Consider the following 27,998-nt stretch of genomic DNA (forward strand, 5'->3'; position numbering starts at 1 on the left):
TCCTGAATTTCTTTATTGTGTACTACACCAGCGGTCCCCAACTCCCAGGCCACAGACCGCTTTGGTACCAGACCGCGAGAGTTCAAATTCAAATTCAAATTCACATTTTATTTGTCACACACACACAACCATACACAGTATGACATGGGGGTGAAATGCTTGTAGCTGTACAATGCCCGACCATTAAATGACAGAAGAAAAGTTTTACAATATTTACAATTTACTACAAAAATTTACAAATTAACTTAGGAATTTACAGTAAAGAATGTGCAAATAGCAGAAGAGATTATAAAGATAAGGATTATAAATTATAGGAATTATAGGATTATAGGAAATGTGTGGTGGTGCGTGTGGTGACGTGTGTGAGAGTCCAGTCTTATAGTGATGTGTTGGGAGAGTCCAGTCCTACACCTGGTTCAGGCCCCGAATAGCCTGGGGGAAGAAGCTCCTCTTCATTCTCTCTGTTTTGGCCTTAAGGGAGCGGAAGCGCTTCCCAGACCTCAACAGTGAGAAGAGTCCATTGTTGGGATGGGAGAGGTCCATCATAATCTTCCTAGCTTTGGACTTGCACCGCTTGGTGTAGATGGACAGCAGGTCAGGGAGCTCTGATTGAATGATGCGTTCTGCCGAGCGCACCACCCTTTGCAGATCTCGTCTGTCCTGCTTGGTGCTGTTCCCAAACCAGGTGCAGATGTTTGACGTCAGGACGCTCTCGATGGTGCAGGAGTAGAAGTTCTTGAGCACCTTCAGTGGCAGATGGAAGTCTCTAAGTCTTCTGAGGAAGAAGAGACGCTGACGGGCTTTCTTAACCAGGGTGTTGATGTGACAGGACCATGACAGATCCTGAGTGATGTGGACACCCAGGTATCGGAAACTGTCCACTCTCTCCACTGGCGTGCCACTGATGATGAGGGGTTTGTAATTCCTCGCCTGCTTTGTAGTGAAGTCCACGATCAGCTCCTTAGTCTTGCTGATGTTTAGGAGGAGGTTATTCTCCTGGCACCAGGTCTCCAGGTTCCTAATCTCCTCCAGGTAGGCCGTCTCGATGTTGTCGGAGATCAGGCCCACAACAGCAGTGTCGTCAGCAAACTTGACAATGGAGGTGGTGTCGGATGTGGCTACACAGTCATAAGTGTACAGTGAGTACAGCAGGGGGCTTAAAACACAGCCCTGAGGCACTCCAGTGCTGAGTGAGATGGAGGGGGAGACTTGTTTTCCTACCCTCACTGATTGGGGTCTGTCTGTGAGGAAGTTGAGGATCCACTGACACAGTGATGAGCTGAGTCCTAGATCCGTCAACTTGGTGAAAAGCTTAGAGGGAATTATTGTGTTGAATGCTGAACTGTAGTCCACGAACAGCATCCTAACATAATTCCCTCTGCCAGTGTCCAGGTGACTCAGGGATGTGTGGAGCAGGTGAGATATGGCATCGTCTGTGGAACGATTAGTCCGGTAAGCAAACTGAAGTGAGTCGATGGTGGGAGGAAGTGAAGAAGTGATGTGATCTCTCATCAGTCTTTCAAAACACTTCATCACAATTGAAGTCAGTGCTACTGGACGGTAGTCATTGTGGCAAGCGGGCTGTTGTTTCTTTGGAACAGGGACAATAATGGACCGTTTGAAGCACGTGGGAACCACAGCTTGGGCCAGGGAGAGGTTGAAGATCTCCGTGAACACCGGTGCTAGTTGATCAGCGCAGGCTCTAAGGACCCGGCCAGGGATTGCATCTGGTCCTGCTGCCTTCCTGGTGTTCACCCTCCTGAAGGTGTTCCTCACGGCATGCTCTGTGATGACGAATGCATTTTCTTCACTGGTGCACTCCGAGCGCGCACAGCCGTTTGTTGTTTTAATTGCTGCGGCGTCGAAGCGAGCATAAAACGTGTTCAGCTCATCTGCCAGTGAAGCATCTGCATTCATCATTGAAGAAGCTGGTCGTTTATAGTCCGTTATAGTCCGCAGTCCTTTCCACAGGCTCCTAGAGTCGCACTGTCGTAGCTGTGACTCTAGTTTTTCCCCGTAGCTCCGCTTTGCCTTTCGGACCGCGCTGCGCACGTTGTAGGACGCAGCCTTGTATAGGTCCATATTACCGGAGACAAGCCCTTCATTGTAGGCAGCGGTGCGTGATCTCAGAGCGTCGCGGATGTTTTTATCCACCCACGGCTTCTGGTTGGGAAACGTTCGGATGATAGTTCTTTCTGCTGTGTCGTCCGCTAGTTTCCCGATAAATCTCACAACCGCTTCCGTAAACATGTTGATGTCATCAGAGCTGCGCCGAGTTGAGGCTTGGGTGTGAAATTTATGGTTTTCAGGGTTTTTATCGTTGGATCTTTTCCCGTGTTGTAGTTGTGTGTCTTATTTTGAAAGAAATATTTACGCGTTACCATAGCGACCAGAGAATATTAAGGGGCAGAGAGGAGGATGTTACTCTCAATGGACGCTGCTAATAAATTTACACAATTACCCAGTGAATTCATGTTCATTATTATATTTACAAAACACCACAGTTTTTGTCTTGGTCGTATCATTTTATTTTGTTGTAATTATCCGCGACACCTTAAAGGCCAATCTGTGAAAATATTGTCTCACATTAAACTGGTCCATGGCGCAAAAAAGGTTGGGGACCGCTGTGCTACACCATGCTGCTCAGTAGATTAAGCATATTCTCCACCAATAGCTAAAATCACAATATATAATATGCATGCTGGGCCTGACCCTAGCATTAAAAAAATTGTCTTCTATAAAATTTTGGTGAGTCAATGTGAAATGTAGCCTCAGTTCTTTGTTCTTATGAGACAGTTGTGGCACCTGGTGTGGTCTTCTGCTGTTGTAGCCCATCTGCTTCAAGGCGCAATGCGCTGTCAGTTCCTCCATGTTCTCTGCACACTTTGGTTGTAACGAGCAGTTATATGAGTTACTGTTGCTTTCCTGTCAACTTGAGGCAGATTAGCCATTTCCCTCTGACCTCTGGCATAAATAAGGCATTTTCTCCCAGAGCACTGCTGCTCACTGGCTATTTTTTATTTTGCACACTATTCTCTGTAAACCCTGGAAATGGTCGTGCAGCAAAAACCCATCTCAGCAGTGTGTGAAATATGCAGGCAAGCCCCTCTGGCACCATGCCCTGCTCAAAGTCACTTAACTCACCTTTCTTCCCCACCCTGATGCTCAGTTTCAACTTCAGTAAATCGTCTTGACGATTTCTGCAAGCCTAAATGTAATGAGTGCTGTCATTTGATTGGCTGATAAGACATTTGCATTAATGAGCAGTTGAACAGGTATACCTAATAAAGTAGTTGGTAAGCATATGGTATTAGTGTGCTTTAAAAGCATATACACGTGCTGAGGCGCTAACTATAAAAACCTATAATGAATCAATCCTGTTAATAATGTTTATAAATATATTGACTCTCAAGACAAAATTCACCAATGAAATGCTGCCTCTCTCTCTCTGATGTTTGTATTGGCACATAAACACATTTGATTTAAAACACCATTAACACGTTTAATATTAAATAAGTGGCAGGAACAATTTAAGGAATTTAATTCTTTCTTTCTAAAGCAAAAAAAATTAAATCAATCAATTTTTAAAAGCTTAATTCATTAATTCTTAATTCACCGATCCCTGGATGGTTAGTTTCTGACTCAACATCCAAACTCATAACATGTTTCAGGCTTCTCAAATCCCCAGAGTGCTGCATTAATCTTGTACACATTCAATATTTCATTCATGAAGATGACGACTGTGCAGAGATTTATTGTGTGCAGGTTTATATATAGTATGTGAGATATTTCTGTAATCTACTGCAGAGGTGGGAAAAAGTATTGATGCCACTATATATTGTATTACTTATCATTTTATTTTTATTAGAGCATGTACGTATTCTAACATTTTTCATTGCCAAGTGACACCTTCATGAGTCTGTGGCAGTTTTTAATTGAATGATGGTGAAGTGAACAGAAGTTAACTAATATGTTGTAGAGAGGCGGGGAAATGGCGAGCAGAGGAACAACGATGGAAATAGCGCCGTGTTACGGTACTGTTTTTATCCTACGATTTCAACTCCAAAATATAATGAAGAAAAAAAATAATCCAACTTCATCAACACTCCACATTTCAGACTGCAAACCTTTTGTCATTTTTGATGATCCAGGCGCTGGCCTCGGGGTCTACAGATGCAAACAGCTGGCCTTCCAGCAGTGGAGGGAAACCCTGAACTCCAATGGTCATGTTGTCTGCCGTCAGCCTGAACTGCACCCCCTCTTTGGTGATACCCTCGGGCATGCGCACACACAGTGTGACGTCCTCGGTCGTCTGCTGCCAAAAGTAAATGGGATCTGAATTCAAAGGGGAAAGAAATGTGTGGTGCTGAAGTTAATGATCGTCCTGAGCCAGCTGTCTCTGAGTCATACATAAAAGATCTGATAGAGTGCAGACATTGAAGGAAATTACTTTTGAATATTCAGTCAACTGCAGATAGGAGACCATTAAAATAAATGGATCATCATAGCGCAAGTGGGGATGACCACGAATGAGCTCACAGCGAAGCTATTAAGGCAATTCGTATGCTGAATTTTAATGTATTGAATTATTAAAACCTACAAATTTCAAGTGAGATGAGTAAACCAAACAAGCATCTATTTATTTTCTAATTATTTCAACGTTTAGTTTATGCAACAACAACAAAAAACCCTTCAACTTTTGCATTATTAACAGGAAAACTAAATTATACTACAACAAAAAAGTTGTTTTGCATGTTACGTTCTGCTATATTGGGACAAAACATCGGCCACAAACAAAAAATGTAAATGAATCAACTGGTGGATCAACAGAAAGTTTTAAACGATCATTTTTTATAATGAACTAGTGGGCTATTGATAGTTGGGCAATCTTTTTAAATAATAAATCTTTTTAAAAACATATAGATTTTAATAATTGCTGTCCATCATTGTTTTTTGTTTAGACTGATCCACCTGTTAAGGAGGAGACAGAGTATATATGGACAGATATACATAAGTATTCTATAATCGTTTAGATTAATAAAATAGAAAAGATATAATTTGGTCTAAAATGGGTCATGCAACATGACAATGAGCTCAAGCACAACAGCAAATTCACACCATGATGGCTAAAAAACAAAAGAATGAAGCCGCTGAACTGGCTGGCGTCCATGCGACTGCTGTGGCTGAACCGTGACTCCGAAAACCTCAATGAACTGAAGTAATGTTGTAAAGAAGAGTGGACCAAAATTCCTCATCAACAAAGCTTACAGGAACAATTACTTTAAGGTAGTAGAAGCACTAACTGACTCCCTTTAGCAGCCCTAACTACTGAACAGTGGGGCACACTCAGTTTATTACAGAGCTGTTAAGAGTTTTCACATGACTGTATGCATCCCTTATTAGATTCTTTACTTATAAAAGCAGATGTTTTTGGCATTATTTTAACATCATGATCTAGCAGAAATTCAAAAGGAGCCTCTTTAAATAACAAGTTATAATTAACAAGACAGAATCAGTTGCACAGAAGTCCACACTCCTGTGTTACAGTTCAATTTTGCCAAATTACCCTATTGCCCCTAAAATTACAAAGTAAGAGTATAAACCAGTATGTGGCTTTGGAGAATCAACACAGAAAACATAGTTTTCTGTCCTCTGTATGTGTAGTGTTTTAACAGAACAGCTACCCTCAACAGCCTCAGAGTGATTTTATATAAATGGATCACATGAAGGAAAGAATTTTACCATATTTATCATAAATGATGGAGGAAGAACTAAATTACAGCGACATTCTTGCGACTGTCATCCGTAAAACAGGCCTCATATTTATCTCTTTGCAGTGTAATCTTTGGCCTGCTTCTTTTGCTCCTCCTCCCTTGCAGATTCCACAAAACCACATCTGGTGGTCCAGTGGCCTGGTTTCCTCACCGTATCTCTTATCCATCTCCATCTTCTTATCTCTTCTTCTACAGATAGTTGCTTCACTTTTCCCCCCTAGTCTTAACTGAAGATGTTGTTATGCCAGTAGATCTTTAACCTCCTAAGACCCAAACTCTTTCATGGCATGCATTTTTAATTTCTCTTTGCTATTTGGGCTGTTTGGAACCTGATGAATGTAAAAACAAAGAATTACGTTTTGTTTTTTTACCTGATTTTTCTTTCTGAGAAAAATAAGAACAAGTGGATATCAGGCCCTTATAGAGCAAAATTTAGTATTTTGGTCTAGACAACCCAAAATGTGATGTCCACATATGTGGACCCAGGTCCTAGGAGGTTAAAATTTTCCTTAGGCAGCTGTTGATAAAGGTATGTATCTTATCTTTACATACCCTCCAAAATTTTGCACTGTAGAGAAACACTGATTCCACAGTGGAATTATTGAGTTCCAGATGTTCTCCAGCTGTAAGAATGCAGCTCTTGGTTTGCCCATTCTCACTTTTACATCCGTGTCTGTTCCTCCCTGCTTGTAACCAAAGGAACCGACTTATTTAAGCCTGGATTCTACGAGCGTTACTCCTTCTATGTTGGAAGCATTTGTTTTCCAGTGACAATAAAATGCAATAAAGTAATTCACTTAAATTTAGTGCAACGTTCACTTGCCAAGCTAGCAGCTTTGATATGGTTTCAAGCCAGATGCTGACTCATGATTTCTTTAATGCCTCAGTATTGCTATGCTAATACAAGCTTTTATCAATGAAGCGCTGCTCTTACTCGAATGAAAGAGCCTGCCACATAAATCAAATGATTATCCATTAGCACTAATAGCGTATTTTAATACAGATCCAGATTTATTTTTCAATTTCAATTAGAGTATTTACGCAACAAGTAAAAGGAGTCAATTATAATTAGAGCGTAATGTACATTATGGTAATATGAGGAAGCTGAGGCACCGAACTGCTTTCTTTGAAGGCTTTTTTCACAACCATGACGACCACGTTTCCGCTCCAGCCTGTTCTCACCATTCCCCACGAGCCAACTTTCTGCTGCCTCTGACTCAGCACACATCAAATCTTTCCTTTCCTTCAGCTATGACGACGCCTGTGCTGTGTGGTATGCTATAATGAAACATAACACGAGTCGTCACGGGGAGCGTAACCAGCATCGGCAGTAATGCTCAGAACAGATGTACTCTGAATAAAGTGTAAGTCATAAAGAGGCAATGTTTGTTAAAAGCCTTGTTGGAGAATAGATGAGCAGCAGGCATCATGTTGTTCTTTAGATTCTCCTCTAAAAGTTCACAGATGCTTGATAAAATGACTTTGGCTTCTGAGAACATAATCATAAATCTGTTTGCAGCCTTGTCCTTGAATGGTGTTTTCAAGACTTTATTTCTAAAATAAAGTCCCTTTGACTCCTTTTCATCTGTTGCTGATCCAACAGGAGATTTACGCAATATTTTCTTTCAGGCTGCAGCTTTTATCCTGTTTTGTCTGTTACCTCAGGTGAAAGGTTTCCACTTTTCTGTAATGCAGCTGCCAGGTATTTAAAAAGCAGCAAAGTACAGCAACCTGATCACTCACACAGCCCGCCTCATTTCACTTACTGAGAAAACTAAGAAATTACCCACATCCAATTTAATTTTGTGGCTATCACCACATTAGTTTGGCAAAATATGAATAAAAGTGAGAAAACTAAAGGAAATACTGCTTCTAGTCAAACTGATCATTGTTTATCGCAGGTCTTTTTAGAGCGCTTCTTAAAACAGCACCTCAAAAGTCTTTACAGAAACCACATGCTCTGCAAAAGACGAGGAAAGAAATATAAGTCTATAAAGGCAGGTTCTTAAAAATATTTTTTAAAATATGGGACAGGCAAAGCTGACCTGACGGTAATGGGCATTAGAGTTACTGAGCACAGGAGCTAAAACAGTAAAAGCCCTCTAGTACTGAACCTGGATGGTGGGACATTTAAGAGCAGCTGAGTGGTCCTGGTTCAGAAATATAAGAAGGTTTGATGCTTTAAAATACTTTCAGTGTGCTCAGGAAAACGTTTGATTTCTGAAAGTACAGGCGGCCTCGACAGGTCAAATAAAATCAGAGGGAAAAATGCTAAATATTGTCAAAAGCCTGACTCCTTCACTTTGATGTATGTTTTGTCTCTGGTTTGACAAATGAGGTTGAGGTTAAGGTTAACCTCCTATCCTTAAACGAATCTATTTCCAAGGTCGAGAGTCTCCCTCTGATCTCTCCTCCTACTACTTACATAACTTTTATATGCAGAGAACATCCTTAACCAGTGTTAAGGAATAATACCACTTCATACCATTTCAAATTGACAAGCAGCAAAGTACTGCTAATTGCACACACACACACACACACACACACACACACACACACACACACACACACACACACACACACACACACACACACACACACACACACACACACACACACACACACACACAAATTTGTAGATCAATTTTTTAAATTATAGAAATCTAGCTTAGAAAACTCGCAGAATATAGAAAAAAAACATTTGTAAATAAGGCATTTCCAGTTTGTTGTATCCCTTCAGGGGTCGTCTCAAAACAAGAATGCTACAGACACATATTGCTGCACTGTTTACAGTCCTACATCGGCACCTGTCAGCTACTGAAGGTCGTTTCCATTATAATGATTCTCTTTGCCAGGCCTACATTTAACATGCACGTGTATGAAAGACATTTTTATGCTTTTCTGATTAAAATAAACAAGCCACGCCTGTCCTATTAGTAATCACCTGCAGCTGAATATCATGTCTTACTCTGTGGTTTGCATAGCTCTTAGCAGACTGAGCATGTCACATTGAAATGAACTGACTGCATGAGTTTAGAAAACCATGCAAGTTTTGTAATTCACACCTATCAGCACTATTTGGGGACTGCACACACATACTTATTGGTTCCCTTTAGTAAATCTCGCCCTTGCTATCTTGCTATGATTTTGAATGCAACCCAAAAAAAGGTTGATAAACTCGCTCTTGTCTTTCTAACTTCTTTGTCTTCTTCAGGGATCACCACAGCCCATCATCTGCCTCCATTTCACCCTATAACAATAGCTTCTTCCCCATAGCATCATGGTATAACAATCAGGTTAAAAGCTCCACTGCCCTCTCAATTAGACATCCCCCAACCTCATCAGCACCAATCACCTTTCCACTCTTCATCCTCTTCACAGGTGCTCTCACTTCCTCCTTACTCATGCTCTGCCCTTCTGAATCCCTAACAGTCCTCTATCTGTGCTCTTCTATCTCTCTCATCATTTCATGCAGATCATTTTGTTTCCAACCAAATTATTTTATTTTATTATTTTATCTTCACTTTCTTTCCTGCATCTATTTTATCTCCCCTCGCTGTGGGCGAGAAATAATGCAGTTTTTAATCCACTAAATTTGAAGCTACACTTGCTAGTTACATTTAATATTAAAGACTTCACTTGAAAAACATACAACACTCTTAATAATTCTGAGTTGAGCTTACAAACAAGCATAGTGTACTTGGTGTCTCTCGCCACGTTTCAAATGAATTGTTGGGAGTTTCATTCATTACGGACCTCATTCAACCATGTAATTAATCTGTCTGACTGACTGGAAAAAATTAAATGATCCGATATTTACACAAAAGTAAAGATTAAAGTACAAAGAAATGAATGAAAATATATGAAGCAGAACATAATTTTTTCATCTCTCCTTTCCAGTAAACTGACTCCTTGGCACCTGACATCTAGCTACCACAAACAAATGCTTCAGAGAGTTAGTTTTAACGATGTCATACTGTTATATTTTCCCTAGTACTGTTAATAATAAAAAATTTGAAGCCTCACACTTTTGCCTGTATAGTGTTTGTATTTATTTTTTTCTTGGTGCTGTTCTAACTTTAGACTTTTATAAACTTAAACAGAAGATAAAAAATAGCTTTTGCTTCAAAATGAGCACAATTTCAAGTGGGGGACCATCTCTAATAATGAGGGTTGGGTACACACCCACGACCAGAAGTTTTCATTTGAAGCCTGCTTTTTAAGCCTGAAGTTGAGAACTAAGTCCAGGGTTATGCGAGTCATTTACAGTGATGTACACTGTGAATCTATCCCCCACAATGAGACTGTCAATGCAGAGCTGTCTATAATGGCTGGTGGAGTTCAATCAGATCCACAAAATATCAACAAATTTGCCTCCAAGACATTTTACCTAATTTCCAAAACTGAAAATCAAGTTAAAGAATCATTAGTTTGACAAGCTGAAGGAGATCCAGTCTGCATCACAGAGGCATAAATGTAAAAGGGACAGAACAAGACTTCCAGGCAGTGATCTAAAAGTCCAGAGGTGCACTGGAAGAAGATCTTGAAGGTGAGGTTTTCGACTATTCCCTTTAACCCCACTTTGTCCTTAATTTAATTACGATTAGAACCGCATGATTTTTCTCAAGCTGCAGTTTCTAAAACATGAGGTGTAAGTGTTTTATTATCATAACAATTAAATTAAAATATTCTTTCCTGTAAGCAACTCTTAGAACTACCAAATAACAATAAACATGTTTAAATGAACCAAAAAAGCAAGATTAGCATGAGCGAAATCATGTAATTGATGCGCAAACATCTCTGTACCAACCTTTTCATCTATAACAGCCATCATAAACAACATACGCTGATTATTGCCAAAGCCTGAGCAATTAAATTGTTCCAACTATGCAGCATCAAACCAACAGACCTGCTCCATATTTGGTGTAGATGTGAGAAACTAAGAGTTGTTCATTATCACCTTTTGTTGTCAACAAAGAAACTAACAAGGCAGGAGGAGGGTTGCCAAATCTTCCATTTCATTTTCCCAATCTTCTTTGCTCAGTGTTGATCTTTTTTGTTTATCTGTGTTGGAACTCAGTCAGCTGAAGTTTAAAATAATCCAGTTTTGTACGCCTATGCATCACTATAAATGACTGAACTCAAGGTTTTTGGTGTCCTTGTATCGGAATAATCATTTCCACCCACTTGTTTTGGACATATTCTCTGTCATCTATATACTTTTTCTATACCCACATCTCGTCTCCTTAACACAGCACCAAGTCACTTCTATCTTTTCTGCTCCCTCTCTCGTCACTTACAAGCCTCTTTGAACATGTCTCCTCTCTTGACATCTAATCCATTACCTTTTCTTCGAAAGGAGAAAGTAAGAGTGCTGATAAAAGGATTGCCTGAAAAGCTGCCATTACTCTGCTTCGGCACCATCAACATGCACTTTGCCCTCTCTGGGTCATGTTGTGGTTTTTTTTAATATATCTTTTGAAGGAGAAGGTAGCTGTTTGTCTGCTTGTTTAGAGGTTGTGAGTATAACAGAGTTTAAAAACAAGAAAAGGGCCAAGATGGATACGAATGTTTAGTTCAATGTTTTTTTGCTGTAAAGTGGATCTATTATGAGCTTCCTTATTTTCTGTCTATATATGATGGATTCTCATACAAAAGATGGTCAAAATTTCAAATAATGTGCACAAATAAGCCCTGTCAACCAAAAGCTTCAAACCGCTGTAAATACTTAGTTTCAAAGTTTTCTCTATTCTTGACTCTGTATGATGTCATGTTGAAGGGATCAAATGTTAGGCTGACTTTATCCATCATCGTAAAGTCCAGGCTCACCTCCATATCAGCCTGTGTGACATCAGACGTTACATATTCAATAATCTCACTGCTCTCCTTGAACCTGTCTTTGTCTCTCTCCCCATTTCTCACCTGTACGACCGTTGTCCTCTGTCTTTCTAAAGACACAGATACGTTTACGTAGCCTACTGTTCTTCTTGAAACCAGCCCGAGTTTTCCACGACATTCCAGCAAATGTTAGAGGGCTTTCAAACCGATACAGGAAATGTTCCTACTTTTCATGACCATTCAAGCTTTTCTAATAACATTAAAAGAACATTTCGCTGCCTTTTCATCTTTACTTGTTTAATTTACGCCTTTATGTTCCTGAGCCGACGTCGAGAATCAATCAAAACACTTTAAATATCAATATGACACCTTTGACCACTCAACTTGTCTTAATTGGCTCCCTCACATGAAATATAGAAAAAGAAAATATTTTAGTGATGATTGAATTTAAGCCACATTATGCAAAATGCAGAAATTCCACAGTCACGGACACTTTATTAGGTACACCTTGGCTTGGACCCTGTTTTCCCTTCTGAACTCTTTTAATTTGTGATGGCACAGATTCAACAAGGTACTGGAAAGATTCCTCAGAGATTTGGAGCCACACTGACATGATAGCGTCATAAAGTTACTTCAGATCTGGCTGCGCATCCATGATGTGATCCTCATGTTCCATCACATCTCAAAGGTGCTTGTACTGGATTGAGATCTGGTGACTGTGGACGCTATTCGAGTACATCAAATTCATTGTCAAGAAACCAGTTTGAGCTGAATTGAGCACTGATATGAGGCAAAAATCACGACTCCAATGTTACTTTAGTAACCAGGATTAAAAATTAAATTAAATTAGAAATAACAAACAGGTAATTTTTATAATAATTTAAAAGTGAGTGGATTCTGTATACCAAATAACTTTTTTCCCACTGTCTAAAATGTGAGAACATGCAGCCCCTGAGTCAGAGTTAAAGAGTCTCTAACTGTGGAGCAGTGTGCAGACAGGGTTTATTTTCGGCATTATTAATTAAGTCATTCCATTACTTAACTATCTAATAAAATTATTCATGACTAGTATGCTGCAGGCCTACAGCAAGTCATCCAAAAAAGGGAAGAAAAAAAATCCCTCTCACTGCTGAATTAACTGAACATTTTAGTCAAAGCTCGTCAGCGAGACTGAGAGAATATGCTGAAGGCGTCTCACAGGTCCTGTGCAACAGGAATAAATGGCCTGGAAACACATCTGTGTACACAGACACAGATCACCTGACCTGACAGAGACCTCAGTCTGATTGGGAATATTCTGCCGCCCGCTCAGATGTTTCTATGGCGACAAGTGAACGAGTCGGTGTGCGCATTCAACCAGCAGCTCGGAAAGGTAATGAGCGAAAGAAGTCGACGTGACAAGCAAAAGCAACCGCGTAATGAATCTTAACCAGAAACAGTCCAATTACAGAAAAGGTGGGAGGGGTGGCAGTCGCACGTCTCATGGTGGAAGGCGGGAATGCCACTCGGATCTTTTATTTCACTTTCTGTCACCGTTTTAACAGATTCGCAGACAGCTTGACTTTCAGGTCAGTTTCAGACAGAATTTTTGAGACAAAAAATAATCATAATAAAAATACATCACTATAAATAGGATAAATGACAAGCCGTGTCACATTATTTTTAAGTGTTTTCTCACAGTCTCAAGCCTGAGCAGCACCGAGTCAAAGATTCTGATGAGGACAACGTGACTTTTCCTATATTAGGTCTGCACTCTGCACAAATTCTGTTGACAGAGATCAGCAGGGTCAGAAATGAGCGGCGGCACTGTGGTAAGGACAGAAAAAAAATGAAACAGGACTTCTGTTCCTTGCCAAGAGTTAAAATTACATGCACTTCTAAAGCATTGTATATTAAACAACAGCTCAACAGTTATGTACTATTACTGCTGATTTGGGTTTCTTGCATCTCAACACTCCTTGAAGAAGATGAACTTGTTTTTATTAATTAGGATTTATTTTGGAAAGTTAACTTCATGAGATAAAGTTTGTATTTTTCTCATTCTGACAGCTCAAATGCAAACACTAAAAAACTAAAAAGGAGCATTACACTTAGCTTTATTAGATACACATAGCTATAAGAATGCAGTCTAAAGCAGAAACCTCTGAGGAATAAAAAAGATGAATATGAAATGAAGCCAATACGGCAGGAGCCAACTACTGCAGTATTGAATTACACTTCTTTGAATGGCCAATTAAGCTGGCTGCAAATGTAAGTCCATTCTGATCAGCTCTCAGGCCGTGGTGAGTCTTATCGATAATAATGACGAATCAGTGTACAGAGACGAGGTACGACAGCGAACGGACTGCTGAACAAAACAGAAGAGACGATTGTTGACTTTAGAAGATCAGGGGTATCCACTCTCTGCTGGAAATATTGTAAAGGCCACAAAATTCCACAGTGTTCACCTGTCAAAAACACCAGCTTAATAGCCAAGAAGGACCAAGAGCGTCTCTCCTGCAAAGGCTGAGCAAAGTCCATCTCCTGCGCCCCCAGGCCTGTCGAGAGGTTCCTGAGCAGCTGCATCACTAGTATGGAAACTGCACAGTAACAGATCTCAAAGCACCCTGCAGTGCACAGTGAGAACAGCTGAGAAGATCATCCGAGGCTCTCTTCCCTTCATCACACACGTTTATTTTTCCACACAAACTGCATTTGAAAAACCCACCAGCATTGTGGATGACCCCACGTACCCCTCACACAAACTTTTACCCTCCTGCTATGTGGCAAGAGGTACCAAAATATTCAGGCCCTCACTGCCAGACTGTGTAACGGTTTGTTCCCTCAAGTCATCAGACAGCTCAATACTCAGGAAAGGGACTGGCAACAAAACTGCACAGACACACACACACACACACATAGACTCCACTAAGTATTTGTACTCTGTATTATATTTTAATTATATATTGCCTTATATATCGCATCGTGTGCTCCTGGAGGAATGTTTTTTAATTTCAAGATGTACTGTATTATCTGTATGTTACCTATATAATAAACCTCGATTGGATTCTTTTTCCACAGGCCGTCGCTCTGATGAACACTTATATCACTCATATATTGCCTTTACTAAAACATCCAGTATACCTGCTGCTAAACTAAAGCTGCTGTATATAGTCTTTGTTGTGCATACATGTACAACTGTGAAGTTCCCATGTATATACTGTTTTTGTGGTATCCATCCATATTTATTAGTCTGTTGTGTTAAGTACATTGAAAACAATGGAGAAAAAAGGGCCTAATTCCTTGTGTGTGTACACATACTTGCAACAAAGATGATTATTGCTATGATATTGTTGAAATGACAGTCAAAGCTACTTTACTTGATTTTAATAACCCTTGTGTTGTCCTGGGGTCATTTTTGCCAGGATGTAGGGCAACAGGTGTATGGAAATCCCGAGGACATTACAGGGGTTAAATAAGCACCCTTAGAGCCTGAAACAAAGGCTACTACTTGTGCATTTAATGTTATAACAGCAGGCGCTGAGTAACATTACTCAAGCTGCTCGCTGGCAGACTTCCCAGCGGCACCTTTTACCCACCTGTCTTCTCCACCTCCATGGGCTCTGGCTCGGGCTGTTCCACAGGTCTACCATCCACATGTGTAAAAACGAATGGCTTCTCTGATGCCAGCATCAGTCCCTTCCCTTTGGGCTCCAACGCTGCATAGTGAGGCACCGACTTCCCCCTGAGGACCCTCCTCTTCTTCACCTCATACTTTTTCTCCTGACCTGCGTGTGGAAATCAAAGGACACAGTGATCCCTGTGTAAAGTAATCTTTTCTAAACTCAGACGGAGACCAGGAGGAGTAGAAAAACATCTCATGTCAAGAAGCACTGCATGTACAGAACTCCCAGCAGTCATTACAGAGCGTGCTCAAGCCACTTATATTAGAGGGGATTGTTTACTTCTGTAGGTATTTTGTGCAAGGTATTAGCTTTTCAAAAGATAAAGAATGTGCCTGCAACCTGATAGTCAAGCAAAGCAACTGTATCATGGTTCCTTTCCCTATTGGTGATTTGTTTTAATGGATAATGATGTCATCTTAAGGATAATGCATTTTTTTCCCCATTTACTCAGTAACTGCATCTTGGTGCGAGGATACAAGGATGTGTTGAAACTTTTAAGTGTAAGCTTTATGATCAGTCTGTAAGTTTATACTTATATTTTTTAAGTTAAAAGTTCATTTCAAATGTAGCGTTTATTCTATATCATCTCAAAATTACCAGTTTGAATGACTAAATTGAAATCTCTCTTTCATGGACAACTGACTGAGCTTCAGATTCAAAAAGCTGGAACCTGCAGCTGTTTATCTGCAGAATATAAAAAGGAGACCTTGTGACAAGAAGGCAGACCATTTGCTAAGCCAACAGGAAAAATAAATCTGTGTGAAAAGTGAAAAAGCAGCTCCTGGCTATTCTACATTAACATCATCCGCCACGCTGCCCTTCAGTAAGACCCTTCTACTGCTCCAGTGATTCTACTGGGCAGCTTCCAGGCTTGGGTTTGTGAATGTGAGCAGCACAGATTATCACTCAGTGAAGAAATCATGAATAAGTAATAAATGAAAAACATATACTCACTTTAGTATTTTAATATTTACATCTGGTGGCATTTTTATTAATATATGCATATATATGTTAATAAAGTAACTGTCATAGTGAGAAGGCTTTATCAGTATTACCTCTTGATTTTAATTCATGAATCTTTTACATTTCTACAAAATAAGCAATGTTTTAAACTATGCATTTAGCACTATTATATTTTAGCCTAAAATTAGTTTAAGATGAGAGGGGAAATGCTAAAACATCAAAAATGAGGTATCAATAAACAGTTTTATAATCTCTTATTTATAAATCATAAAGACAGCGTTAAAAGTTTGGCTCAGAAAAACCTGGGCATGAGTTTGATGATATGATTTTGTGCCCTTACACATGTTTTATTACAGTGATTCCCAAAGTGTGGGACGTGGCCACCTGGTGGGCCGTGAGGGTACTGCAAGTGGACCGCTGTAACAAAAGAAATTCACCTGGGAACTACACACAAGTACGTAAAGTTACATATTTATATAAATGTATTTATGTATCTAAAATGAATTAAAAAGTGGTAATAGGAGGTGGTTAGTTTGTGATATTACTCTCAATGCTCTTGTATTGATGTTTGTGTCCCGGTGGCAGGTCAGTCACACATTGGCCTTAACACTTTGCAAATGACTGGGTAGCATTAGCAATTTAATAGCCAACAGTGTATGGGGTTTATGTTTTTTAAAAAAATTTTCACGGAAATCCATCAGTTTCTCTTGTATACTGATTAGAGGGAAGAGTTAAGCTTGGGTGGGCACCGTGGGATTTTCTGGTTTTAAGTGGACAGCAACACTCTTCACTTTGGGAACGACTGTTTTATTACATGAAAAGTGACACTTCACAAAAGGTGGCCACCAGTCATATGTTTGAGGGGCTGGTGCTACTCCAAGTCCCCATTTGGCCATGTTCCTAGCCCAGACCAAATAGCCTTGATTAGCATTAGTAAAATATTAAGCAAATATCAAAGGGATGCATCTTTAAATCCAACAAAATGAAGAAGGGACTCTCGAAAGGCTGTCGTTTTTTTTCTACACAATATTTGACTCATCAGTCACGGTGGTATTCTTTCTCGGCAAGCACCGAGGACTTTAATGAAAATCTTTCTTGCCAATGTTTGCTTCAGAGTGCACTAATCTCATCTGGGACATAATATTTAAAGTCCATTAAAGGAAGAACATGACTAATACGCTATTACGGTTTAATTAAGAAGGGTTTCAGTTTTCTACTGAAACACTGTTAACAGAAAAAAAGGAGGCAAGGAAATTAAAATTAAATCACAGGCTTGAAACTGATATACTAATCATTTATGACACACTGGTCTTATCTTACTTCATGCTCGATTATCATACTCAGTCAATCATCGCACCACCCACCTTGTCCTGCAGTGTTGGCGACTGTGATCCACTCGAGAGACACTGAGTATCCACTTCCTTTGGTTTCCTCCGGGTCTTTCTGGACACGGAGCAGCAGAACCTCCATGCTGTGAACGCCAGCCTGGACGTGTGAGACGCTGTGGAGGATGGTGAAAGGTTCCCCCAGGTCTTCATTGAACAGTGGCTGCAGGCACAGTAACAAGATGATTTTTAGGAATCTAACAGGGTACTGCTGCCAGTATGGGAGAAAAAACTGTCACCAGAATTTTGCAAATGTAAAGATCCTCATGTACAGATATGCTAAGATAAAACGAGTGATTTAAAGTAAATGATCTGTAGTGCTACCAACACAAAGCCTCAAAATCCTACATCAAGTTGTTCTCAAGTTATCGTATTCACAAGAATTTCAGGTAACTTTAACTCCGACCTATGAGCTTGAGGTCAAAGTTAAAGGAATTCAAGCTCGTACAAGGTTTTTAGTAGATACACCTATGGGACCAAAATCCTAGGGGTCTTCCTGCTCAAGTTATTGCATTTATTCAGAAAACTTGACCTCTGACCTTGACTTTGAGATCTAGGTAATTGAAATTCAAACTTGTCGTGGATTTTTAGTAAACACACCTATGGCATCAATTTGAAGCTCCTACACTGCCTTGTAAGTATACCATACGAACGGCAGCACAGATGATCTAAAGTTTGTGATCATTGTTCAAGGTTAGTCTTTAGTCAGTCACACAATCTTCAAGACCACCAATCCCAGATGATTGGCAAGTGGTTGCTGAAGGTTGCTGGCAGTCATTATGTGAAATTGGTGGCTAAGAGATTATAGGGTGCTGCACCAAAAACCTTCTCATGATAGCTCTGATTGCTAGTAGACTGCCACAGTCGCCCATAATTTAATGGAAGATACCGAGTTGTTTGTCAAAACATCAAATCACCTTCGAACCACAGGCGATCAAAGCAGTCTGTTAGCAATCAAAGCAATCCCAATGACATTTGGAGTTGTAGAGGTCTTTACAACCAATTTCATCTAGTGACAGCCAGCAACCACTGGACTGCAAGTTAAAGAAATCAGTCGTGCAGCTACAAGTGAACAAACTATTTAATCTGCCACCCTGCTTTCATTGAGATTTATTTCGTTATTCAGCTCAAGCCTCTGTTACCTCTGCTTTATATAATCAATTGCTGTCCCAGACAGTCTGAATATTTGCCATGTACATTTAAATCTTCTTCGCAATTCTTGTTAATCATTTGAAACAAGTTAAAATGCAGCTGGAAATGTGACACAGTCTAAGCAGAGCTGTATTGTCTACTAAAAATAAGACTAGAATAGCTTTTGAATGAATTGACCAAGCAGAGATTTATCCTTGCATTATCTTTTAAAATGGAAGAAATGATAAAACGTAAATAGTTATACATATTAGTAGCTATAGGCACATGAATATAGCTGTGAGATGTTTTAATGGAGCATCAAGTGTTGCTAAATGGCTTTAAATGGTCTACTCTGCACTCGAAAACTGAGACATTTCTCTTTATTCTTCCAATAAAATGCTAATTCAAGCTAGTATTTCTAAATCAGGGTCTTCAGCTGTCTGGTTGAAGAAGATGATGCGATCCCAAGAAGCCCAAATTGAATGCATAAATATCTGGCTTATGAGACACTTTATTATTGTACACATGAAACACACACACACTAACATAGACTGAGAGATGCAGCGTGCTTTGGCTGGTGTCCCTAAGTGCTGAATCTTAAAAATAGAACTCTGGACGTCGGTAACTCGAGGGTTTAAATCTTCATTATAAATTCCAGTCTTGAACTTTGCCTTCACAAATGCATCAAGTGTCCCTGTTCAGAGAGGGAACTCTCATTTGTAACCATTCCCCACTGAATTCAGCATAAAGCGCACAAAGACTTGCTTCCTTACAACTACAATTTCAATTTCCAAAGCCCGACCAAGCTTTTTAAACACAGAACGCTTGAATTGCTCCGACAATATCCTCTGGGGAATAATTAGACATTCCATAATCAAAAAAATACAATTATTGGCTATTATCTTATTAATAAACTTCTTAACTTGGATATTCAGTTTAATGAAATGTGATAAATGTAAATATTTTAACTTTAAAGAGTACTGACCCTTTAAAATCTGCTCTCAAAGTACATCTACCTGTATTTTTCAGTGGTCCTGGATGTAGAGCCCATAAAGAGATAACAGAGTATGTTCACAATGGATGCAGAATTTTTCAAAGCGGTTCAATAACATCAGTGTAGCTGATCCACCATTATAAAGCTGTTATGTACTGTTACAGTTTTGACTTGGTTTTTCAAATGTCACTCTGGCCAAAGGAGGATTTTTTTCATTTAAATATTATCCCAGGTGTCTGTTCGTCATGGAGCCCAAGGCTGTCCTTTTTGGCCTTTGAGTTACTACTTACTGAATGTGAAATTTTTAGAGCACCATCTGCCATGCTCACAAAAAAAGACATTTCTATTATGAACAAATCGAGTGAAAAGATGGAGCCTTACAAAGTGTGACCATGTCTGAATACTCTCCGACTTGCCCATCTCGCTCTGATTTTCACCCAAATCCTTTCGCTTCCCACTGAAGTCCACTCTTGCAAACATATAGTTTCATAGTGCATGAAACTATTAATCACAGTCCTCAAATCAGTATTTAAGAGTCACCATAATGTTGCAAACATACACAGTGTCAGATTAGTTTGCGAAGGATGGCTAAGCTTACCAAATTAGGGTTTCTTTCCTTCGGTTGCTTGGGTATACTGTATTCCAGTTTATTCTGACAAAGCTAAGAATAACACATTTAATCAAGCAGTATTTCAACTAATACTTTATTTAATTGCAATCCTTTTTGAAAGGCCACCATCTGCTGACCAAGTTGGCTTTCCTTTTAGACCAAGAAGCTACGTCCATTTCTCATATATAGTTTATTACCGTCACCAGCAGAAGTGTCTCACTAGGACCACAGGTACATTAGAGCCCATGAACAGGTCAAGTTATGCCCAATAATTAATGTCTAATTATCTTTTGACTGACTACTAACCCAGCTTCTCTTGTGCAGTACTGACAAAGATATTTAGTGACTCAAAATTACATCATCAGAGACATTTGGACATTCAAAACACCTCCAATTTTGCCCAGTTTTGACCTAATTTATGACAGCTGTGAACACGCCAATGAGCTAGTGACTAACTGACTTAACAACTGTCAGTTGCAAATGCTAATAATTAATTGTGCTAAGCCAAGAAAGCAGAAGAAAAAGCAGCACCGGTATTACAATAGTACACAGAGGGAATTCAGGTTTGTGTCTTTTTACCTTCACTTCAGCGGCAAAAAATATTTCAAACACGTCTGTGCGTCACTTACAGCAGTAAACACCACGTCCATACTTACTTCCCACTTCATATGGGAGCTGTCTCCCCTCTTGCCTGTGCGGAGGAGGTACAGTCGACCGCTACCATCCGACAGAGCTGCCCAGGTCGCCGAGGTCAGGCTGAGGGAGGCGCAAAGACGATCCTCACACTGGCTGGACTCGACGTCTACACGGTAGACCTCTCTCGGCTTCCCCAGGGCGGTGTCCTGAATTCAGAACACAACAGACCCGTAAGCCAGTACTGCATTCATAAAAAAAGATTAGGCCATTTAGATTCATTCCTATCTGCAGAGGAAATCTCAGTGTGCTGGTGTATGAGAATGAAACAAAGTCATTGTGTATTTGATTACTTGATTAAGTCAGTGCATCAAATTTCAGAAACAACAGAAAAATGCCTATTTTAATATCTCAAAGTGCATGTTCTGTCCAGTTAACACTAAAAAAATACATTTATAATATGTTAACACCAATTACTGTACTGCTTGACTGTTAAGGGGAGGAGGGATGGATGAATGGAATAAAGACCGGATATCAAGTAAGCTCATTTCAGTGCTCTAGATGGAGAACAACATGGCAAAACTGATTTTGTCACCACTTCAGTTTAGCATTAGAAAATATTGTAGGATACTGGGAAATATGTGATGCATGCACTCTTACAGCTAACATCCAATCAAACAATAAGAAGTCCAGTCATGAATCACAAAGACTCAAGACATTGAATAGGCGGCTCAACTCCAGAAGATGAAAAAGGTTGCTGCTTCCATCCCATAAGAGTTTTACAATAAGCATCTGGGTCGAAGACATAAAGTCCAAATGATTTTGCATTAATTTCTTACTGTCTAAAGTCTTATAATCTAAAGAATGGTACAATGAGTAAGAGAAAACATGTACCCGTCAGGGACAGATACAGTTAGCAGCTGTCATGTGGCCACTCATGTGATTCAACAATCTGAAAGCCTTATAGATAGATATGCCACCACATGAGCATCACAAATTGCGTGAAGACAGAGTTTTTCAAAAGGACTGTGGAGAAGCTACCCCGTTGTTGCCATGGAGCGTGGCACGGCACATTATATCGCTACACCTTTGGTATCACTTTCTCCAGCATCCGTGCCGTTAATGCCCTGAAACGGAGTGTGAAACGTCTATGTGCAATGTGCCGAGCAACCGAGCACAAAAGGCTGAAGGATGATAATTATCATGTGATCACTGTAATTAGAATTTGAGCAACACTTTTCCATAAATTTCATTTAATGGTGCCACTGAAAACCAGAAACACTGTCTCGCAGGATTACAGTGTGATGATCATCAAAGAAAAAAACTCCAGTGAGACACCAATTATGTCTAATTATGGTCAATGGTGACTAAGACATAAAAGAAGGCTCGGTGGAAAAGGTCATGAGAACGATTTTGCTCCTCATCTCAACATCTTGGTACGGGGTAACAATACCAATCAGAACCTTGAGTCAATTATATAATCGCTCCTGTGATTAACTGGAGACCTACAAGGGCTCATCCAAACTTTATGTGCTCGGGTGATTCATACGACAGACAAAAGACTGCACAGAAAGTTGTGGTTCACACTAAATACTAAGAGCCACGTTTATTCTGACATTTATTATTTTGCATCTTGACCAAGAATAAAAAGAGGTTAGAAATAATGTTATATAATTTAACATAACTTTTAAAACTCTTGTGTTTCACAGACATCCTTTCTCTTCCCACAACCTGCTGATGCTCAAGTGTTTGGTCACCACCTACTGGCACATCAGGCGCATAAAAATCCTTCACTGAATACACCATCACAACATCAGGTCCATAATATGAAACGTTATATAATGGAAACATAAAACAATACTATAAAACAAAGACCTAAATTTGCCTAAAATCATTTGCAAAGACTCCAAACTTAGAAGTGATTTAGGAAAACTCTCGATTACATAAATTCACATGGTGAGAGTCAGATTTCAGGTTAAATCCATTTGTCATGATGGTAAATTTAATCCTTGATCTAAATTATTAGAATAAATAAAATTCTTCAGCTTCTACGATTTACTGTTATAATACATGGGAGCTCATCATGTCTGTGAATGCTCTACGATGTGAAAAATAAAATAAACTGCTTCACAGCATGAGGCTGTGAAAGCTATCAGCGTGTTGCTCTGCTGATGACGGTCGAGTAGACCCAACTTGCATTTTTCCAGCTCCGAAACACTTTAGCTATGATGACTTTGTCAATGCTGGGTTTATTATAAGATGTAACAGAATACTGACTAGAATCTTTACCCATGAAACATGTAACCAGCAGCTTTAATTACCTCACTGTTATTCTGAATTTGGAGCACATACTAATGGCACTAATGTATGCACATGGTTGACCTGTGGCTCGTTTTTTCTACAGCTGCCAAACCAAACTGTTATTATGCTGGCAAGTTAACTACCATTAGTCAGCTGTAATTAACCACACAGTGTAATGCTTTAACTACTCAGTTTGTCTTAAGTGTTACATTAAATTTTATTCCTCTAACGCCTAAAAAGATAAATTAACCTTATTATGCAAAGCGCAAAGACTTTATTTAATCACCAGGATGAAAAAAAAGTGGCAAAGCTTCTTCTTTCTGCCAGTTTCTCCTCTGCTTAGGGAACTCCTAAGTAGACCCTGATTAATATGCTGTCAGGGCTGATATATTATGTATTAGCTATTTACCAATATATCAGTATCTGTAATTATAAAAACCAATAAACGTACATTTAAAAAGTACGGAAGAGACAGAAGAAAGGCCCTTTCAACCATGAGTGTTGTAAAGTTTTGTCAACCTGAGGGCAACACGTGTTTGGAACGCCACAAACAAACCAACCAAATGATGCGAACAGAGCGTAAACATTAATGTTTATATGTTTGTTTGTTTTCAAGGTGCCTGTATTTGTATAGCACTTTACTAGACCTTTTACACATCCAGTCATCCACCCATTCACACACACTGGTGATGGCAAGCTACATTGTAGCCACAGCCACCCTGGGGCGCACTGACAGAGGCGAGGCTGCCGGACACTGGCGCCACCGGGCCCTCTGACCACCACCAGTAGGCAACGGGTGAAGTGTCTTGCCCAAGGACAAAACGACCGAGACTGTCCAAGCCGGGGCTCAAACCGGCAACCTTCCGATTACAGGCGAACTCCCAACTCTTGAGCCACGATGACATTACATACTTGTGTTTTTGTTTGTTTGGTTTCTTTTTGCGTAGGAAAAACTCCAAGCAAACTGAGCACACTTACCATGTTCATGTGTGGAACAATGAGCAGCATCACGTAAAAATAGTGCAGTTGTGAATACACCTTAGACGTCAATGGAGGGGCAACAATCATAAATAGGCCAAAAAACAAGAGGATTTGCAAACTCACCAGCGTAACGGTGAGATTAAGGACCCGTCCTTTGCAGTCCACAAAGTAAACACTGTCCTCATACCAGGGGTCTAAATGCAGGTAATTATACATGCCAAAGGCACGCATGTGTTCCAGGGTGTACTGAGTATCCTTCAGCTTGACCTCCTCCACGGCTGCGGCAGATATGAAAAAGAAAAGATTAAATATGGCAGTAATCAAATTTCTGTTATTTATGTTTTTACTTAAAAAGCAGGTTAACCTTCTGCCTTTCCTACAGTTGCTTTGTGGAAAGTGTTACATATGTCTTAACATATCTTAATATTTCAACATTTTACTCTAAGATGAACTATTGGTGACAAAAAAACTGCAATTAACTATTTTTACAGCTACTATTTGTCTGAATTATTCCCACTAAATAAAGTATTGTTGTTGTTTTTTAAAGCACATTAATCACCTTGTAATATGCATACCTGCATCTACTGTGAGTGGATGTCTGTGCAAAGTGTAAGCACCTTTTTATATAAGTAAGACTGTATCGAAACCAATGTTATAATGAATTCTCCTGTTAGGCACACACTTCATAGATTCTTGATTTTTGGCCCACACTAGCTGTTTTATAATCTGGATAAGAGACGTAGTAGAAAACACCTGGATGCAACTCAGGTGAGCTCAGCTGGCCTGTTTCGATTAAAAGGAATTAGCAAGCTTTTGTATATGATTATGCAAAATATCGTTTTAATCACTAAAGTACATTTCTGGATCAGCAGCCCCACCAATTTAGTATTGTTCAAACTTAAGTTAAGATCTTGAAGTTAAAACACGTATTACAAAACTAACCTTATAACGTAAAGTAGGTGCAAGCTCCCTATGATTGTTTTTAAGTTATTTAAAATTGGTGCACTTGACTTGTCCTGGCAATATAAATGAGTTATGTATGTGTATGCAGTTCAAACTGTAGTAATTAGTCACTTCAGCGTTAATCTGTTAATTTTCAGTGGTTTAAACAATGCTATTGTTCAGATTTTTCTTAGTGATCATGTGAAAGCTCATTAGGTTACAGTGGTGGGCCTTAAGATCTCATTCTGAGCCACTGAGCTACAGATACAGCTGCCAAAATATTATGTAGCATCAACAGCTGACGTCGTCACGTAGTGGCAGCTAATAAAATGTCTGAGATAATGTCAAATAACTTACATTGCTATTCCTGTTTAATGTTATACTGGACAGAAGTTATACTGGACCTTTATCAGGGCTAGGCTAGCACACTTGCTAACTGCACTGCATTAAGTTTTTCTCACCAGCATCCAGCTCTATGTTGTACGTCGGTATGGCGTCCAAGGATAACCTGTAACTCTCAAAGTTTGGGTCCAGCAGGTCTCTGTTGACCTTTAATGAGTAGTTAGACGCAGTCATGTCTTTTTCAATGAGACTGGCTTATTGACAAGTTGATGACAGCCTGTATGCAGCAAGAGGAGGAGGGTGAGGTGTAGCCAGCGTGATACACATTTCCTGTGTTTTCGTCATTGTTTTCTCACACGGAGCTATTTTACGACGGACAAAACCTCCCAGGGCGCAGGGGAAGTTGAGTCCTGAGCTAATTTCTCTTGAAATGCTTAAGTAACTGTTTTAATGTAGTGTTTTCAGTTTAAATGTATTGTATTATATTTGTTGTTATTAAACAGGTATTTTGAACACTAATGAGACTATCATTGGTTATTCAGGTTGACGTTGAAAGATTAACCGCTCCAAAGCCGGAACTTTTAAGCGTTGAACGTTTTTAGACGGTTCAGTTGCGTAAAGGGACCTTATGTTCCCCAGCTGATCCTTCTCGATAACGGTAGCGGCTACCTGATAGGGAGCTAAATTAGACATTATAATATATGTTTTTATTACTCTCTTTCTTCCGAGCTGACTGTGTCGGTGTGTGTGTTTAATTTCAGGCGGATCATGAGCAAAGATTCCCAGATGAGGGCTGCAATAAATCAGAAGCTGATAGAGATGGGGGAACGGGAGCGGTAAGCGAGTCTTTCGCTGCAGTGATTTGATGCTGGATGGTTTGGCGTGGTTTTGAATTGCACAGATTAAGCCACATAATGTGAATTAAATGTGTGGCCGCAGGTTGAAAGAGTTGCTCAGAGCGAAGCTGGTGGAGTGTGGGTGGAAGGATCAGCTGAAAGCACACTGCAAAGGTATTTGACTTGTTCTTATGTTTGTGTCCGGTGATGCTGTCGTGGTGCTATAAAAACAAAAGTCACTAAAGTCATTACCTCCCGTTTGAGCCAGATGTGATCAGAGAAAAGGGCCTGGAGCATGTCACAGTGGAGGACCTGGTCACAGAGGTCACACCAAAAGGCAGAGGTACAGTACAGATGTTCAAACGCAACAGCAGGGGGAGGAAGACTGTTAGAAGTGATGAGCATACTCATTTGCATCGTTGGTTTAGATGTACATGTCAATTTATTTATTTAGCACTGCACATAATCTTTAATACATCTTTGTGCATGCTAACTAACAAACTGCTAATGTTGTAGGTCAGCACTACTTATTGATTACAGCTCTTACAATTTCAGGTTTCCCTGATATACAGTCTTGAACCACCCCTCACTCCTTTATATTTTTCTTCCAAGGAGCCAGACGCTGTATTTTCTCTAAACTGTTTTGAACTGGTCTTCAGTAGTAGTTCTTCAGACTTTCTGAAGGTCTTTCAGAGTTTGTCTTTGGACATTGACTGCCCATTTGAAGATGCCTCAGTCATTTTAAATGAGCTTTAGCCTAGAGAAGATGGCAGTGTTTCTGGATCATTTTCCATTATTTGGGCATATTGGATATTAACCATTATTCGTGCATGGCATGGTGATTTCTGGAAATGTTTCTGAGCTTCGTAGGAAGTTTTAGAGGGAGCTGGTGCCTCTTAAAAGTCATATTTTATCTACCAGGCCAACACTATAACATACATAGAAAAAATATTAGAAACAGCTGACAGGATGACAACTTCTGACAATAAAAGTATCGTGTTGTGTGAGTATGTAAGTTTCTATTTTGTGTTCTGACTTACCTCTCTTCATCTCTTTCCTCTGCAGCACTTGTACCAGACAGTGTGAAGAAAGAACTCCTCCAGAGAATCAGAGCTTTTTTAGCTCAACATGCAACCTTGTGAATGACACACTTCCCTTTTTTTTTTGTTTGTTTGTTTGTTTGTTTTTACTCACAGTTGATCCACGAGTGAAATCCAAACTGTTGTTTATTGTGTTCATTTTAGTGCTAATTTTATTTTTTATTGTGTGTTTTCATATTGATTTTTAGTTTATGCTGCAGTTTTGGAGAAGAAAAATAAAGTCATGCCTATTTTGGTCATTCTTGTTGTAATTGCTACCTGTCTGGTTGATCAAAACCCAAAAGTGCAGACAAATGAAGTCTTAGTGCAAAAGGCAGTGGACACCCTCGACCGGTCCCCAGTCTGTCGCCCATGTCGAAAAAACAAAAACTTATAATTGCATCATAAACTTTGAAATGTTATTTATTTACAGTTGTTGGGAAAATACACCCCAGAAATAATAATGTTGATTGGCAGTAGGTTTTACGGATCAGGAGTTAATAAAAAATGATCTGGTCTTAAAC

General features: G+C 39.6%; 2 protein-coding genes across 2 annotated transcripts in view; one reads left to right on the forward strand and one right to left on the reverse strand.

The window, feature by feature from the left end:
* nudcd1 (NudC domain containing 1) overlaps positions 1–25,921 on the reverse strand; it is a 51,984-nt gene extending 26,063 nt beyond the window's left edge. Inside the window, exons 1-6 of the mRNA XM_082521506.1 lie at positions 25,679–25,921; positions 24,399–24,553; positions 21,017–21,202; positions 17,605–17,788; positions 15,191–15,379; positions 4,128–4,335 (exon numbers count right to left, since the gene is read on the reverse strand). Of these exons, the coding sequence (XP_082377632.1) occupies positions 4,128–4,335; positions 15,191–15,379; positions 17,605–17,788; positions 21,017–21,202; positions 24,399–24,553; positions 25,679–25,793 (1,037 nt within the window). The 5' untranslated portion in view covers positions 25,794–25,921. The remainder of the gene's footprint in view (positions 1–4,127; positions 4,336–15,190; positions 15,380–17,604; positions 17,789–21,016; positions 21,203–24,398; positions 24,554–25,678) is intronic.
* A 228-nt stretch (positions 25,922–26,149) lies between these two features.
* LOC309698812 (transcription and mRNA export factor ENY2-2) lies at positions 26,150–27,734 on the forward strand. Its single transcript, XM_082521507.1, has 5 exons — positions 26,150–26,217; positions 26,321–26,395; positions 26,499–26,569; positions 26,664–26,738; positions 27,461–27,734. Exons 2-5 carry the CDS (start codon positions 26,328–26,330, stop codon positions 27,535–27,537), a joined length of 291 nt encoding a protein of 96 aa, XP_082377633.1. The 5' UTR covers positions 26,150–26,217; positions 26,321–26,327; the 3' UTR covers positions 27,538–27,734.
* The last annotated feature ends 264 nt before the right edge of the window (positions 27,735–27,998 follow it).

This window comes from Aulonocara stuartgranti (genome assembly GCF_965226115.1).
Source record: "Aulonocara stuartgranti genome assembly, chromosome: 22".
Taxonomy (NCBI): Eukaryota; Metazoa; Chordata; class Actinopteri; order Cichliformes; family Cichlidae; genus Aulonocara; species Aulonocara stuartgranti.